This window comes from Marmota flaviventris, chromosome 16, assembly GCF_047511675.1.
Source record: "Marmota flaviventris isolate mMarFla1 chromosome 16, mMarFla1.hap1, whole genome shotgun sequence".
Classification (NCBI taxonomy): domain Eukaryota; kingdom Metazoa; phylum Chordata; class Mammalia; order Rodentia; family Sciuridae; genus Marmota; species Marmota flaviventris.
In genome coordinates, this window is record NC_092513.1 from 45603960 (window position 1) to 45619357 (window position 15398).

The 15398-nt window shown below is 36.2% G+C and overlaps 1 protein-coding gene across 3 annotated transcripts in view; it reads left to right on the top strand.

Moving 5' to 3' along the window:
- Positions 1-15398, top strand: part of Znf521 (zinc finger protein 521) — a 269708-nt gene that overhangs the window by 28488 nt on the left and 225822 nt on the right. For all 3 annotated transcript variants that reach the window (XM_027935670.3, XM_027935667.3, XM_071602833.1), the window contains one exon: positions 776-955. Coding sequence is in view for 2 of the 3 variants with exons in the window: in XM_027935667.3 (XP_027791468.1) it covers positions 776-955 (180 nt within the window). In the remaining variant the exon portion in view is untranslated. The remainder of the gene's footprint in view (positions 1-775; positions 956-15398) is intronic.

Sequence of the window (15398 nt, forward strand, 5' to 3'; positions counted from 1 at the left end):
GTGTATCATTCTTAGAGTTAAAATGGAACTATATTTAGTTTTCACAACATTTAGCTTTTCAACATTGATAATGCCAATTCAAGTTGCTGATTTGATTATGATTCATAATTGCTCTTCCTGTGTTTTCTTTTTTCCTCATAATTTTGAAAACAAAAGACATACTGATATATTTACACTTGAGTTTGTGTTTGAAAGAATGTTTTTCTGTGTGGTACAGCTTGTTTTGCTATTGCCTTCTAACAAATAATGGAGCAACTGTGTGTTTTGACCAATTTATAAGTAAAGGTCAATTTTGTGCCTATGGTAATTAACTTAGCTTAGTCTAGACTTTTATGTAATTCTGGTAATTTCCCATGAAGAGTATATTTAACAGAAAAGAAGTTCATTCTTAAGTACAGTGTTCCCCCCGCCCCTTTGCATTGGAGACTATTTAATTTTAGAAGTGATTTATCTTTCTCTTTTAAGAAAAAGCTCCTAAAAGGCTGTGGAAAAAAATGACAAAGTTAATCTTATGGGTGGACAGATTATTTGAAGGGAGAGGTAGGAAAAGGGGCTGCAGAGTGGGGAAAAAGGAAGAACTCCTTTAATCATCAAAAACTGACAAATTTTAGGGAAGGTTCACTTTTGATCCTTCTGTAATAAAATCTGCAATGAAACCCTCCTACTGCAGCTTCAAGGAAAATGGTGTTTCTGTTTTTGGCAGCAAGAAGATTAAATGTTACTTTAAAAGAACCTGTCTTTAAACCCCATACTTACAGTCTTGGTTTTCTTTCAGACCCCAACTGTAAACTTGAAGACAAGATTGAAGATGGAGAGGCAATAGATTGTAAGAAGAGGCCGGAAGACGGGGAGGAGTTGGAAGACGAAGCTGTGCACAGCTGCGACAGTTGCCTCCAGGTGTTTGAATCACTGAGCGATATCACAGAACACAAGATTAATCAATGTCAGCTGACAGGTAAACAATACTTAGCGCTTCTTGTCTTCTCAGACTGTTCTATTTTTGATTTTTTTCTGTTTATTCCTCTATGTGATTTTTCTCTTCCAATTATTTTACTCCTATACTTGAAATCTAGGTAAGTCTAAAGGTGCTTTTGCCAGAATTTCAAGATGGTTATTTGAGGCAACCCCAGTATTAAAGTCCTTTTTAGGTTTTGAATTACAACCACCTAGATTTTAATAGCTAGTGGATAGTGGATATGCTTTATTTTTCTTTTACCTTCTTTTCTTTTCTTTCTTTTTCTTTTTTTAAATGCAGTGATACCATGCAGGAAGAATGTAATATTAAATGACTGAAATAAAGTTTTTAAAAAAGCTTTTTGAACATTTTTCTGAAGAAATTTAGCATGCCTTTGCTTATTTTGCTTCAATGTTGTCTCCTCGAGGAAATATCTCAGTCCCTCTCTGTCTGAATTTGTGTCTCCATAAAATCTGACACTTAGGCTTATTTTTTGGTGCTAGAAATTGAACTCATAGTTTCACACATGTGAGCACATTACGACTAGGCTATGTCCTCAGCCCTTGATACCACAGTCTTCACTGAATGGGTTCACTTTTCTAACTCCCTCATTGGACTGAGAACTCATGGCCAGCTGGAAATGTATTCATTGCTGCATTTTCTGAGTCTAGCACAGTGCTTGGCCTATAGCAGGTACTCACTAAGGCCTGCAGGCTTTCTGATCTGCAGTTCATTGGAAGAGTCAGGTTTAGAATTGCATGAAGAATAGTATGTTCGATGTAATGACTAAATGAAACTGAAATTCAATTTGTTGAATATCAACCCTCTTTAAAAATCATTGCCTTGGATTCTGCATCCATCAATTTAATGAAGTATAGAACAAAAATACTTGAGAAAACAAAAAGCATCTGTCCTGATCAAGTTCAGACTTTTGTTATTCTTCCCTCCATAATACAGTATAACAACTCTTTATGAATCATATGCATTGTATTAGGTATTATAAGTAATAGAGATGATTTAAAGTATGCAGGAAGATGTGTGTAGATAATTCTATGCAAATTATTCTGTAAATTCTATGCCATTTCTTATAAGAGACTGAACGTCCATGAGCTTTAATATCCTCTGTGTGTGTGGGGGGGGGGGTCCTAGAACCAAATGGATACCAAGAGGATGACTGGATAGCCTACAAGTATGCTTCTGTCCTTGGGTGAGATTGTTAGATAGATATCTATTTTTTATACTTGTTTTTGTCTTCTTATTTGAAGTTGAGATCACTGTGTGTGTGTGTGTGTGTGTGTCTGTCTGTCTCTTATTTTCCTAGCACAGATCTTTCTTCAATTAACTGTATATAGGAAGTGAATTTACTAGACAAATGGTTCTCCAACTCTTTTTCACAGATATATTTTTGTAAGATTTTAATGGGTATTCCATTTTAACAAGGTTCCTGAACAGATTATTGTGGAAATATTGGAATTAAGTCCAGTTAAATAGGATCCTTTATTAACATGTATTGTGGCTATAATGTATATGTGTACCACTCCTCCGCTTGGCTCTTCAAGAAGGAATTATAGTGAGCAAGTTTATAAGTTTCATGTTTAACACTGATAGATACTATTGTTTAATCTACAAATTATATTTAAGTATTAAGTGAAATTAAATTATGTCTGAACGTGTCCTTGATGGTTTATTCCCACTTATGCAGGATTTGGAATTATGCATGACAATAAAATGTCATTTAATCTGGAATAGCCTCTTAGCCTTTCTTTGTCTTTCTTAATCAGGGCATTTTTGAAGAACACCTGCATTTACTTTCTAGAATACCTATCAGTTTGGTTGCCTGATGTCTCTTCATTATTATACTCAGGTTATATACTTGTAACAGGGACACCAAAGTGATTCCGTCTCCTTAGTACAGCAGGAAGTACATGATGTTGGTTTTTTCCAAAGTTGGTAATGTTAACCCTGAATACTTGTTTAAGTGGTGTCTGCCAACCTTCTCCAATGTCAAGTTACCATTCCCTTTGTATACAGCGCAAAGATACTTTATGGGAACATACTTTGATGCTATATAAATATCCCCAACTTCATAAAGCTTTCACCCACATTTTTCGTATCCTTTGTAATTCCATGATTTCTGTTGTTAGTTGGCCTGCTGCAATTTTCTTTCTTATTCATTTGTTCTTAATTTATTCATATCACTGTGGAATCTTGCATTTTTATTGATTCAGTAGGTCATAATTCATTAGTATCAAGATTTTGATTCTTGCTCTAGTCTTTGTCAATGGGTGTACATTCAAACTGGATCCTGTGTCTGTTTAAAGCTTCCCCCATTATTTAACAAATGCTTTAGGTCATCATGTGTTTTTTTTTTCTTTCTTGTCCTTGTTCTGCGATCAGCCCTTTAAAAAAAATGATTTGTTTTGTTTTCTTTGTTTGTTTGTTTATTTATGGAGCCCTGTCATTTAAGAAGACAAGGTAGTTATATGTAAAGATATGAGTACTTTATTAATGCACTCATTGCTACAAGTATACCATTGTCTATAGACCTCTTAGCTAGCAGAACTAGAAAATGTATGTGCATAATTAATATAAGACATATAATATACACATAATATAGTTGGCAAAATTTACACATGTGTAAGTATATACACACATGTATTTCTGCCCTGTGTTCATACTGATATCTCCAATCCAATCCAATATCTTGGATGCATCATACCTAGTCTATTTCTCTTCTATATTGGAATCTGCCTTCTTTAATAGACAAAAACCTGATTGCCATCATCTTCCAAATGTTTAGTCATTTGCTAGAACCTAGAATACACAGGAAGTAGTTTCAAAATTGCTAATTCATACAACCAAAGAAAGCAAACCAGCTACTAGAGTTCAATATTGTTTATAATTTGAAATGCTATAAATTTTAATGCCACATTTAGTGAAATTAATAATAAGTATGTAACAATGAACTTTGGCAAAATGCATAAACCCATGTCACACATTCCTTTTTAGATATAATTTTTTTACATCCTAGAAGTTTCCACATATTCCTCACTGATCAATAATTCTGCATCAGAACTAACCAGTTTCTAAGTTCTTAAGCCATAGATTTGTTTTACCTGTTATACATGGGATCATAAACTGGGATTTCTTTCCCAGCTTCTTTGTTTTGGCATGTCAGTGAGATTTCTTCATGTTGTTGTGTATCTACATAGTATCTTTTTCTTTTTGTTTGGAGACCAATTCTTGCATAGTTGCCCAGGCCAGCCTCATACTCCAGATCCTCCCATCTCACCCTCCCAAGTATCTGGGATTACGGGCATGTGTTACTCTGTTTGGCATAGTAGTATGTGGCTTTTTCTTGTTGAGTAGTATTCAGCATGAATGAATACTACTACTGCTCCTTTATGAATTTGCCAGTTTGTTTTCTGTTCTCTTGTTGATGGACATTTTGGTTATTTTTAGTTTTTGGGTATTATGAATCAAGTTTTTATGTAGATATTTTTGTGGACATGTATTTTATTTCTCTTGGATTGAGAACATAGGTGTAGAATTGCTGAGTCTCTGAGAGAGTGAATGGGGGTAGGATACTTTTGTCTGTATGAAAAACTTCCAAACCCGTTCCCAAAATGGTTGTAACCTTTTACACCCTCTCCAGCAGTATGTCAGAGTTCTAGTGCTTGTATGTCCTCGCTACATTGTCCATCTGTTAAATGTTGGCATCCTGTTGGGTGTGTATTGATATTCTTTGTGGATATTTACATTTTCTGACTCACACACATTTAATTGACTTGATTTAACACCTGCTTTCATCAAAATGTATTATTGAGAAAACTCTATTAAATGCAGATTAATAAGATATCCTTTGTCTCATGGTACAGTATTCCTTAATTGGGCTGGCTGGGACTTTAAAGGAAGCTTTACTAAGGTAGAATCAACATTCACGTTAGGGTCAAGTCATAGGAACTAGGGCCTGTGAACCCAAGTGACCTGCTCAGTGTACACTAAGCTAGCAATAAATCTTATCCAAGGGAGGTATGGGTCTTTTCTTATGTTTAGGGTTACTTTATTTTTTATTTTTGTTAATTTATTAAATTTTGTGATACTGGGACTAGAACCCAGGACCCCATACATGCTAGGTGAGCTATACCCTCAGCCTTAGGCTATGTTAAGATTCAAATAATTTAATAAAACCAAACTTCAAGTTCCATTTAGTGTTTACTTTTTGTGGAGTGCCCACCTCAGCATTATCTCTTCAGCCCTAGGAAGTAGAACAGAAGCGAGAGGCGTTATTTCTGTCTCATACAACTTACATAACATCTGTGCAGTAAAAGTAGGATTTTCTGCACATAGTGGGGTGAAGGTAACATTTATGGGGTAATAATTGTTTTCTTAAAAATACCCAATAAAATATTTGGTTTATTTTTATTTTTAAGCTTTCTAAAAGCAGGGCAGCTGTCCTGTGCTCACATAACCATCACATTTTAACCAAATGTAGGCAAACAAAGACAACACGTCAGGAAAGAGTGGATCTGAAGAGCCTGGAGCCTGTTTGCTGTTATTCAGGATGATTTTGGGGGTGAAGATAGATTCAGGAGGCAAAGCCAAAGTGGAAGGTGGGGAGAGAGCAAAAAGGCTGGGGGCAGGGAGAAAACTAGGAGTTGTTCACATTTGTTGAAGGTGTTAAAGCTGAAATTTAAATTGGCTGAGGAATTCTGATCTGGAAAAGACAAAGGACACTTGGACGCATTTTAATTTGAAAAAAGTCAGGAGATGCACCTGTAATCCCAGCGTCTTGGAAGGCTGAGGCAGGAGGATCGAGAATGTGAAACCAGCCTCAGCAAAAGCGAGGCGCTAAATAAGACCCTGTCTCTAAATAAAATACAAAATAGGGCTGGGGGATGTGGCTCAGCAATTGAGTGCCCCTGAGTTCAATCTCAGGTAAAAAAAAAAAAAGTCAGGAGTTGTCTGCCTTCTTTTTGGTTCATACCTTCTTAGTGTAAGCAGGTAGGACAAGACTGGCTCCCGGCATTTGCTGCCTCCTGTTTCAGTTTACTGTCTTGGTACTGGTTTTGTTTTCTCTTTTTCCTTTCAACTGACTAGATGCTATATTTATCAAAGGAGGGCCTTTGTATTTGTTTTCTCCCTCTCCCTTGATTTTATTCTTTCTATATTTTATTGTTCTTTCCATTCCTTCTACCTTTATCTGGCCCATTTGTATCTTTGTAAATTTGCCTCTGGTTCCTGTACACTCTCTAAGACTCTTAACTTCCTCATTTTCCTCCTCAGTCTTTCTCCCTGTGTGTTTCATAGACTTTTTTTTTTTTTTTTTTTTTTGCAGTGCTAGGGATGGGGCCCAGGGCCTCATGAATACTAAGCACATTCTCTACCACTGAGCTATATCCCCCTACGTGTCATAGACTCTTCCACACTTTTTCATCACGTTCTTTGATCCTTGTGACTTCCCTTCTGTTAATCTTGTAATTTTTTACCTAGATGTTTGACTTTACTCAGTTTGAGAATAATTCGTATGAAGAAATAGGGAATTCTGAGAACTGGATGGTTAATTATAGAGTAGAATTTGAAGAGAAAGAAGCCTTGCAACTGGTTGATTTGCAAATAACAGAAAACAGGTATTCCATTGTCTGATGCCTGTGGGGTTACTCAGTGTGGTTCTGCTCTGAGAAGGCCACAGAAACCCTGCCTGGGTTCTTCCTCTTGGTAACTTCAGAGCTAATCATTTGGTGACTTTTCTCCCCAGGGATGGTGCACATTCCTTCTAGAGTCTGACTCAAGGAAAACAGATTTATTTCACACCAGAAAACTTGAAATCCTGGGACAGTCTTGCCAAATGACCAAGCTAGGCCTTGGAAGATGAAGGTCAAATGTAGAATAAGATAGTCAATTCTAGTCTCAGTCTTGAAAGTCAATTTGAAGATTAGGACTATTCCAGATCATGAGTCAATATAAGTATAGACAGGATCCAGCAAGGGTTGTAAGAATAGAGAGTGAGGATGTCACTCACATAGTTCATGGAGTCTATCTCTGAGGGGTATTCTGGAATGTGAATACTGTTCTAGACAAGCATCCTTGATATCAGAAAGGACAAAATAACCCCTAAAGCTAGCAGGGGACAAGGTAACTTGCAGATGAGTTCTGTCATCTTTGTCTCATGGTACAGTTTTCCTCTAGTCCACAATCCAGCACGTGTAAATAGATTGCATCTTGTCCTTGCTTGAAGGAATGGGGGGAAAGGTGAAGGAAAAAATTAAATCCCACTCTTCAGTTGTAGCTGTAGATGGAAACCACCTGCCTGGCCCTGGCCTTGCTGTCTTTTTCCTGGAGGCTGGGAAAGGAGGGGAATCAACACTCTAATGCTGTTGGGACTCTCTGATGCAGAAGACAGATTATCAAAATATATATTTAAAGAAGGAAAAGCACAGAGAACCTCTTATTTTACTAATCCACAAACCCTATCATTTCTTGCCAATTCCCTCAGGGGGTGGGGAGGGCTAGAAGCCAGAGGGGTCTCATCACACTTCTCAACAAAGATTTAATAGCAGGGTGCTATGGGGAAGGCTGAGATTACTGAGACTTTATTATGCTTACAAAACTGAGTAAGAAGCCAGCATTGTAAATCATCAAAACTAAGCTACACTTAACAGGATAAATGTGTAAAGTGCGTTTAGTAATGCAGGATGCTTGTTCTGAGTCATTTTTCTCTCTCCTGCTAATTTGAAAACTTGAGTTGTCTGTTAAGTGTTCTTTCACATCATTAATGTGAATTGCTTGGGTGTAAATGCAGAAAACACTAAATGGTGTTGTATTAGTTTTAACCCACTGCCCACCGTACTATTGATGTTGGGTAGGTGGAAGTGGTAGTAAATCTGCCCTTGTTTGGGGGAATGTATTTGCAGATCAGATTTATAAAGCCCTAAACAAATTCATGTCTTTTCTTTTTCTTTTATTTTTTTACAAAATTTACAAATATTTCCGTGATAATTTGTGGTTTTGAGGAAAATGAACAGATTTGATGAGTGAATGCTGTACATCAATATAGAGTAGTATGTTCACTAAATTCATTTTGAAAGTTAGGATACTGCCTGGAAGCTTCATATTTTTTTTTATGAATTGAAATCTTAAGATGTTTGCAATATTATGATCATTATTATTTTTTAGCCAAATAATTTTTTTAAAAAGTGAAAGCAAGTATATATTTGTTGTATGGTTGTGGTAAATTAAAGGCCAGTTGGTTCCACTGGACAGTAGTATTCTGATAGCTAGTTCTGTGGGCAGTGGGAATATGAGAAATAAATGTGTTACAGAATGAAGTGTTTTTTTTTTTTTTTTTTTTTTTTTTTTTTTGTACTAGGGATTATAATAAATCCAGGGGTGCTTAACCACTGAGCCACATCCCCAGCTCTCTTTTTATTTTGAGACAGGGTCTCTCTGCCTGAGTTGCTTAGGGCATCACTAAATTGCTGAGGCTGGCCTTGAACTTGTGATTCTTCTGCCTCAGCCTCCTGAGCTGCTGGGATTATAGGTGTGCACCAATGCACTGGCTTGAAGTAACATTTTTGTAGAAGCATATTGAAACTGCTTTTAGAGCTTATTTTTGCTGTTTTTTTATCATTATTAGTTGAAATAAATTACATGAAATAAATGTGATATTTTGATATTTTTAGTTTATATTAGGCTTAAGGCATTATAAGTTGTATTTGGAGATTTATATATTAACTTCTATATTAATTCATTATTCATATTTTATTAATAATTTACATATTAATTATTTCTATATTAATTAAGTACTATCAATGTCACTTCACCATTTCTCTTCAATTTGATGAATTCTTTGGGTTCTTCCTAAAATATTTCTAAGTGTTAGCTTACTTCATTTTCCATCTCTCTCTAAGCCTCCCAAATATAGTTTCATGGCCTTTATAGATCCCATTTCCTAGCCCATTTGCCTCATGAATCTTAGTTTTTAAATTGATGGCTTCTAAATATTTTTGATAAAAAATTTGGCATGCACTTTCATAATATGTATTTATTAATTCATTATATAGATATAGGTATTGTATGGCATTAAAAAGGAAAGAAAAATTAGGTAAAGATGAGCTGTACACAGGTTTTAAATAATTTTGTTATTTTGATCTTTCACTTATTTTTAAAATTCATTTTAATGACTGTTAGAATTGAAAAAGATATCTCCCAAAACCAGCAAAGAGAGAACTTGTGATGTATTTCTCCACAAGGTGTATCTATGTCAGTAGTGGATTTAAGCCCATATTTAAATAACTTTCCTGATAATCTCAATTTTGTTTGCAAACTTTAGGTCAGCTCTGATTAAATTAATCCTTTTTGTTCCCTCTTTCAAACTATGGTTAACAAAGAGCTTTTACTAGAAGAAAAAGAACTAGATGTGTCATTTTCTTGTTGATTACTTGTGCTTCACTGCCAATGTCCTGCAATTTTCTTGCAGAAAACTTTTAAAATCATTGTCGAAATTTGAGGATTTTGTGTGAATGAGATTACTTAAAATTACATGGGATTATCCCTGAATAATTTTGTGGGGCATGGTTCACAGCACTATTAGGAGATATGATATAAGTGATTCAGAAAGTGAGGACACTAGCTACCTGGAGCAGTATTTATCTGCCCTCAGGAGGAAGGTCTGATTTGTATTGGGATGCCTATGTATGACCCCTTTCTGATTAGTTGCTAAATATTCAGAATATCCTATCTACCCTATGATAATGTACTCTATTTTTCAGAGATCACTGCTTTTGTCTATCAGTTAATTCACCAAATCTCTGCTGCTCTAAGTTTTAGAGAAAGGGCTGGGTGTGTCAGTATCTTCATCTCCCAGGGTTATGACTAAGTTTTTCTATGCATTTACCTAGGAAGAGTAATCTCCCATAATTGGTTTTAACCTCTGAGTTGTCAACTGAATGATCTCCCTTTTCCAGCTTGGAGAAAGGGGTCAGTTCAAGCATTGCCTGCTATAAAAGCTTTATTATTTCCACAGTGATTTCGCTGTAACAGAATTTCTTAATGTTGGTACCTGGCCTGCTATTTTTCTTTTTGATATACTTGTGAAATGCTCTACTAAAATGTGGATGTAGAATAATCATTTTTAGGTTCATTATTTTCTCAAAGCTCTTTAAATGCTTTTGGGTAAAGTAATTGGGATTTATAAAAGTGCTGTACTGGAGAGTTCTGTTTTTTCATTACGAATGATGAGCTATTACACTTATTAGTTTATCATAATTAAATGATTTAAATATTAAAAGGGTATCTTAAAGAAATATTTATCTATATTTTTGATGTCCATCTTTTAATTAGGTACTTTTTCTCTCAGTCTGCTTTAATAACTTATAAATCACAAGATAGCTACTGAGTATAAATGGAAAGTTCCTGAAGGATAAAATCTCCTGAAATAGAAAATGAATGGGTGCATTCACTCCATCTTTTTTTTTTTATAAGAAAAACCTAAGTGGAGAATATCCTTTATAGGTTTTAACTATATTCACATGTGGTGTATTCTTTGATTAATTTGAGTTTTATAAAATTAGTATTAAAAAGGAATAGAATTTAATAAGAAAACTAACATTATTATCTGTGCCACAGAAAATTTACCTTTGGTTATCTGTAAAATCACAACAATTTTAGAGAAATTATTTTGCCTTAGTTGTATAGTCAATCACGAATATAAAAGTATCTAATTGTGTGGTTTCAGGATTCAGTTGCCAAAAATTGCAAATAAAATGTCAAGAACACAAACCATGGGAGAATATATTCAAGAATTTCAACCATGTCCTTGATGGTCATTGATGGTAATTAAAGCTGTCAGTTTGTCCCTGTGGAGAGTGTAAAAATTATAAATGAAGAGCTGTATTTGGGATGTGGAAACAGTGGGGTCTCTTTTGTGGGGAAGATGAATTAAAGAGACCCACTATTTCTTAGGCCTTCTGAGACCATTCAGCCTACCTTGTAAGCAGGGCAATGTTTAGCTATTTGGACACAGTTGTGTGCACATAAGCGCTCTTCCACACTTAGCCTGTTCTCAAATGTGAAATTCAACATGATAAAACTACAGTGTTGAATTTTTTACATTTTTACCTGACTGCACTCTTTTATATATATATATATATATATATATATATATATATATATATTACTCTTAAGATGCTGAACTGATAGCTACTTCCTTTTTAAGGTAGTGGGGTTGCTAAAGAAGCTGTTGAAAGTAGACTATTTCCTCACCCTTCTCTTTGTGCTAAGCCTATGGCTGGGGATCTTGTCTTTAGGGAATGGCAGCAATGTCACAAAGATCTATGACCTCTTAATAGGTCTTGGGAGGGGGGAGGGTAAGGCCAGAATCATTCTACACTGTGCCTCAGGGCTTAGTTCCTTTAAACTTCAAGGAATTGGACTGGAACTCTTCACTCCTCCTTTCTTTCGGCTTTACCTTCAGGGGAAATTGATCGATTAGAGGTGATTATTCCACAAACTCTGAAACCTTTCCCCCTCTTTGTTCCAACTGGAGCTTCTCATAGTTTAAAGGAATTGAGTCTCCTGGGTGAATTGTAGGATGAATTTAAGTAGATTATTGGGTAGAACTCTTTGAACACACATTAAAAGTGCTAAAAAATATATCTGGAACAGAAGGGGATATTTGAAAGCAAAAGGGTAAAGAAACATTTGTTTCAATATAATTATGATGTAATTATGTGGGATATTTTTGGGTAAATGATTAGCTGTTAGAATATAGAATCACAGTAGTACTTCAAACCAAGAAAATAACAGGGTCAGTGCAACAAATGGGCAAATGTGCAAAATCAGGATGGTGAGTAAGACCGAAGACAACCATAAATGACTGGGTTCCTACATGTCCTCCATTAAGCACAGCAGGGCTCTATTGATGGCTTTCCTATTTTTTTCTAACTTCTTTGTTTAACAACAACAAAATGACATATACCTATTTTTTTTTTGCATGTAGGATATACTTACCTTTTAGACACTGTGGATCATATTTGAATTATATTTATTGCCACATCTATTTTTCCTTAAAAAAAAAAAAATCTGATCCTTGGGACTCTACCTCCCCACAGAGCAGTATTAGCTCCCCCTGGTGACTAAATAAAAATGTCCATGAGGATAATTGGGGTGGTGAGCTTTATGAACTTCCATCCTTAAATGCATAATTAATAGTAGGATGCATGCAATAGGCAATTCCAAGTAAAAATTCCGGTTGATTTTGATAAATGTTCATTTTCATTTCAGTTTATGTAATAAAGGTTGGTCCATCTTATGGGGCTTCTTAGAGTTGCCTGTTTCAGAGACCTCAGAGCTCTTGGATTTTTGATGCAGGAGACATTGGAACAGAGGGTAGATATTCAGGTCTTTTGAGAACTAGAAGCTGATTAGAAAAGCAGAAAATAAATGTTGAGCAGCTACCAATTTGCCCATCTTTATAATTTTTGCAGAATAGACTTGGTATAGAAAAGTTAATCATTGTTCAAATGTTGTACAAATAATAAATACACTTTTAGAAATTGGGCTATTACACCTTCAAACACTAAAGGTTTTGTTCTGGTTGTATCAACAAAACATTTTTACGTTTAATTTATTAATTATTTAAAGCATATGTGTTTATTACTCATATTGCTTTTAAACTATACTTTTTATAGTCTAACTTATAAAATATTACCCATTATAATTAAATTATCTGGTTGACAGAGTCTTGAGAATGCTTTGGTAATTTTTTAAAAAAAGAAATCTGTCAAATTTATCATGCTTATTATTTTTAAGTATGTACTTTTTACCAGTGTTGTACCTTGCTTATCCTAAGGCTGTCTAAGCTGGTTTGATATTTTATATTAAATAGTTTATATTATCCTGCTTTAAAATTTTATCTGAGGGGAAATATAATTTAATACTCCCCTTTCCTCACCACCATGTTTTTGCTTTTCTTTCTTTTCTAGGGCTTTATTTTCAGAGTACAAGCCCTAGCTTACTGATTTGTTCTTTCCTTTTGTTATTTTTTTTTCCACCAAAGTACCTCTGTATTGTGAGAAAGAATACAATCATCTCATTTCTTACCATCACCCTCTTTGACCTAGGGAAACCTAAGTGGGGCTTCTTCTGGAGTTATTGATCCTGTTTTGCTAGTTGGCCTGAAATGATGGTTATCAAGCAACATAGAAAAACACATTCCCCACCCCACTTTATTTACACCTCCTTCCTTTATTATTCCTCAAGCAAACTGCCTGCCCTTTGCAGTTCATTTGACCCAGAGCCAAGAAAAAGAGCAAAAAACTGTGCTCTGCCTTAATTTTTATCAGTTGTTACATAAGGTGGACTTATAGGCAATAATACTAGTTTTCCTCTTGTAAATACCAGTTTAGAACTATAAATTGCTTATTAATATGAATGTTGTTACATAATCAGATGCTGCAGCTTGACTTGGTATGGAGTGACATGTATGACACACCATCTCTTGCTACACTAAGAGGAACCCCCACAATTAGTGAAATGAATAGCACCTCCCAGCAGTGTGATTTCCCATATACCACTGTGCATGTATCAGAAATGCAGTTCAACAAATATTTGTCAGAATCCTATTCTTTGTCCAGTACTAGAGTCTGGATCTGGAATGTCTCCTAAGGCCCATGAGCGAATGTCTCGGTACCGGGGTGGCACTACTGGGAGATACTCTAAACTTTGAGAGGTGGGGACTAGTAAGAAGTCTTTAGATCATTTGGGGGGCATGCCCTTGAAGGGGATTATGGGACCTCAGGCCCTTCCTTGATCTTTTTTGCTTCCTGGCCATGAAGTGAGCAGTTTCGTTCTCCAATACACTCCTTTCCATTACCAACTGGCACCCCACCCCTCTGCCAGGTCTTGGTATGGAGTGACATTTTTGCTTAATCGTGGTCTGGAACCTCTAAAATCATGAACCGAAACAAACCTTTCCTATTTATAAGTTGCTCATCTGAAGTAATTGTTACAGTGACAGACAGCTGACTAAGACACCAGTAAGTTCTGGGAATACAGTGCTAAGGGCTCAGGATTTTCCAATAGAAAGAGGTTGGGAGGTCACTGAGTCTAACATGGGCTTCCGAGATGGCTTCTTAGAGCAGGTGCCTTTAGAGATGCTCAAGAATTAGCAAGAAATGGGGAGACATTTAAGCTTGACAGAAGAGAAAGAATAGGAGAGAGGTATGAAACACCACAGTGTCGCTGGGCGACTCCCAGCTAGAGGAAAAAGTGTGAGATAGGGAATTGTGAGAGAATAGGAGTGTACTAGTTTTCTGTTGTTGTGAACACTGGATCCACAACTTTTTGACTTGAAACAACCACCATGTATTATCTCAGAGTATTTGTGGGTCAGGAATTTGGGAGCAGTTTACTTAGAAATTCTCAGTCAGGGATCCTTATGAGGTTGCAGGCAAGGTGTAGGTCGGGGCTGGAATCATCTGAAGCCTTGAATGGGGCTGGAGGATCTCACTCTGAGCTCAGTTGCATGGCTTCTGACCAGAGATCTGACTGGAGTCTTTACTACATGGGCCTCTCTGGCGGGTAGCTGATGACATGACAACTCACTTTCCATGGAAAGAAGTAATGGTGTGAGTGTGTGGAGATTCCCACATACCCACCCACTCCAGAAAAGAAGCTCCTGTATCTTTTATTTTCTCTGTCTTGGAAATGGCATATCATTACCTCTTCCATATTGTATTGGTCATGCAGGTCAACTCTTGTATGATGTAAGAAAGAATTACCAGGAGGTGGGAGGCATTAGGGCCATATCAATGCTGGTTACTACAAAAAACTAGGAAGGAAAGGTAGGGTGGCAATGAAGGGTTATACTAAGAACCTAAATTTGATTCTATAGCCTATACTCTTTAGATTGCGCTGGGGAACCTCAGAGATATCAGCCAGGTAGAGGTGCAACCGGAACATTCCAAGTTGGAATGGTTTTATATACTGGATGTTCCAGTCAGATTTTATTTAAATATTGAATTGAGAAGCTTGAGAATGTTTGATAATTACTATTTTAAGCTATAGGTAGACACTGAAGGTTTTGTGCAGGAGGGTGAATACATGTATACATTGGGTGATATTGTGCACAGTACCTTCGTGGAGGAACATGGCTGGGAAAAGATTCCAAATAGGAAGCTCTTGCAATTGTACTACTAAGAAAGGATGGGGACAAAACCAGGGTGGTGGTTTTGAATGGAGGAGGGTTTAGGATGGAGGAGGGTCAAACAATAACTATTTAGGAGGTAGAATCATCCAGAGGTAGTGATTGACGACCGTGGAACCTGAGAACAAGAGAAAGACCCAAGACAAATCTGGGGTCTCTGCATTCCTGACATGGATGAGAAAGAAGAGGGTTGCAAGTTAGTGATGATGGCTTCATTTTTTACTTGTGTTAATATTG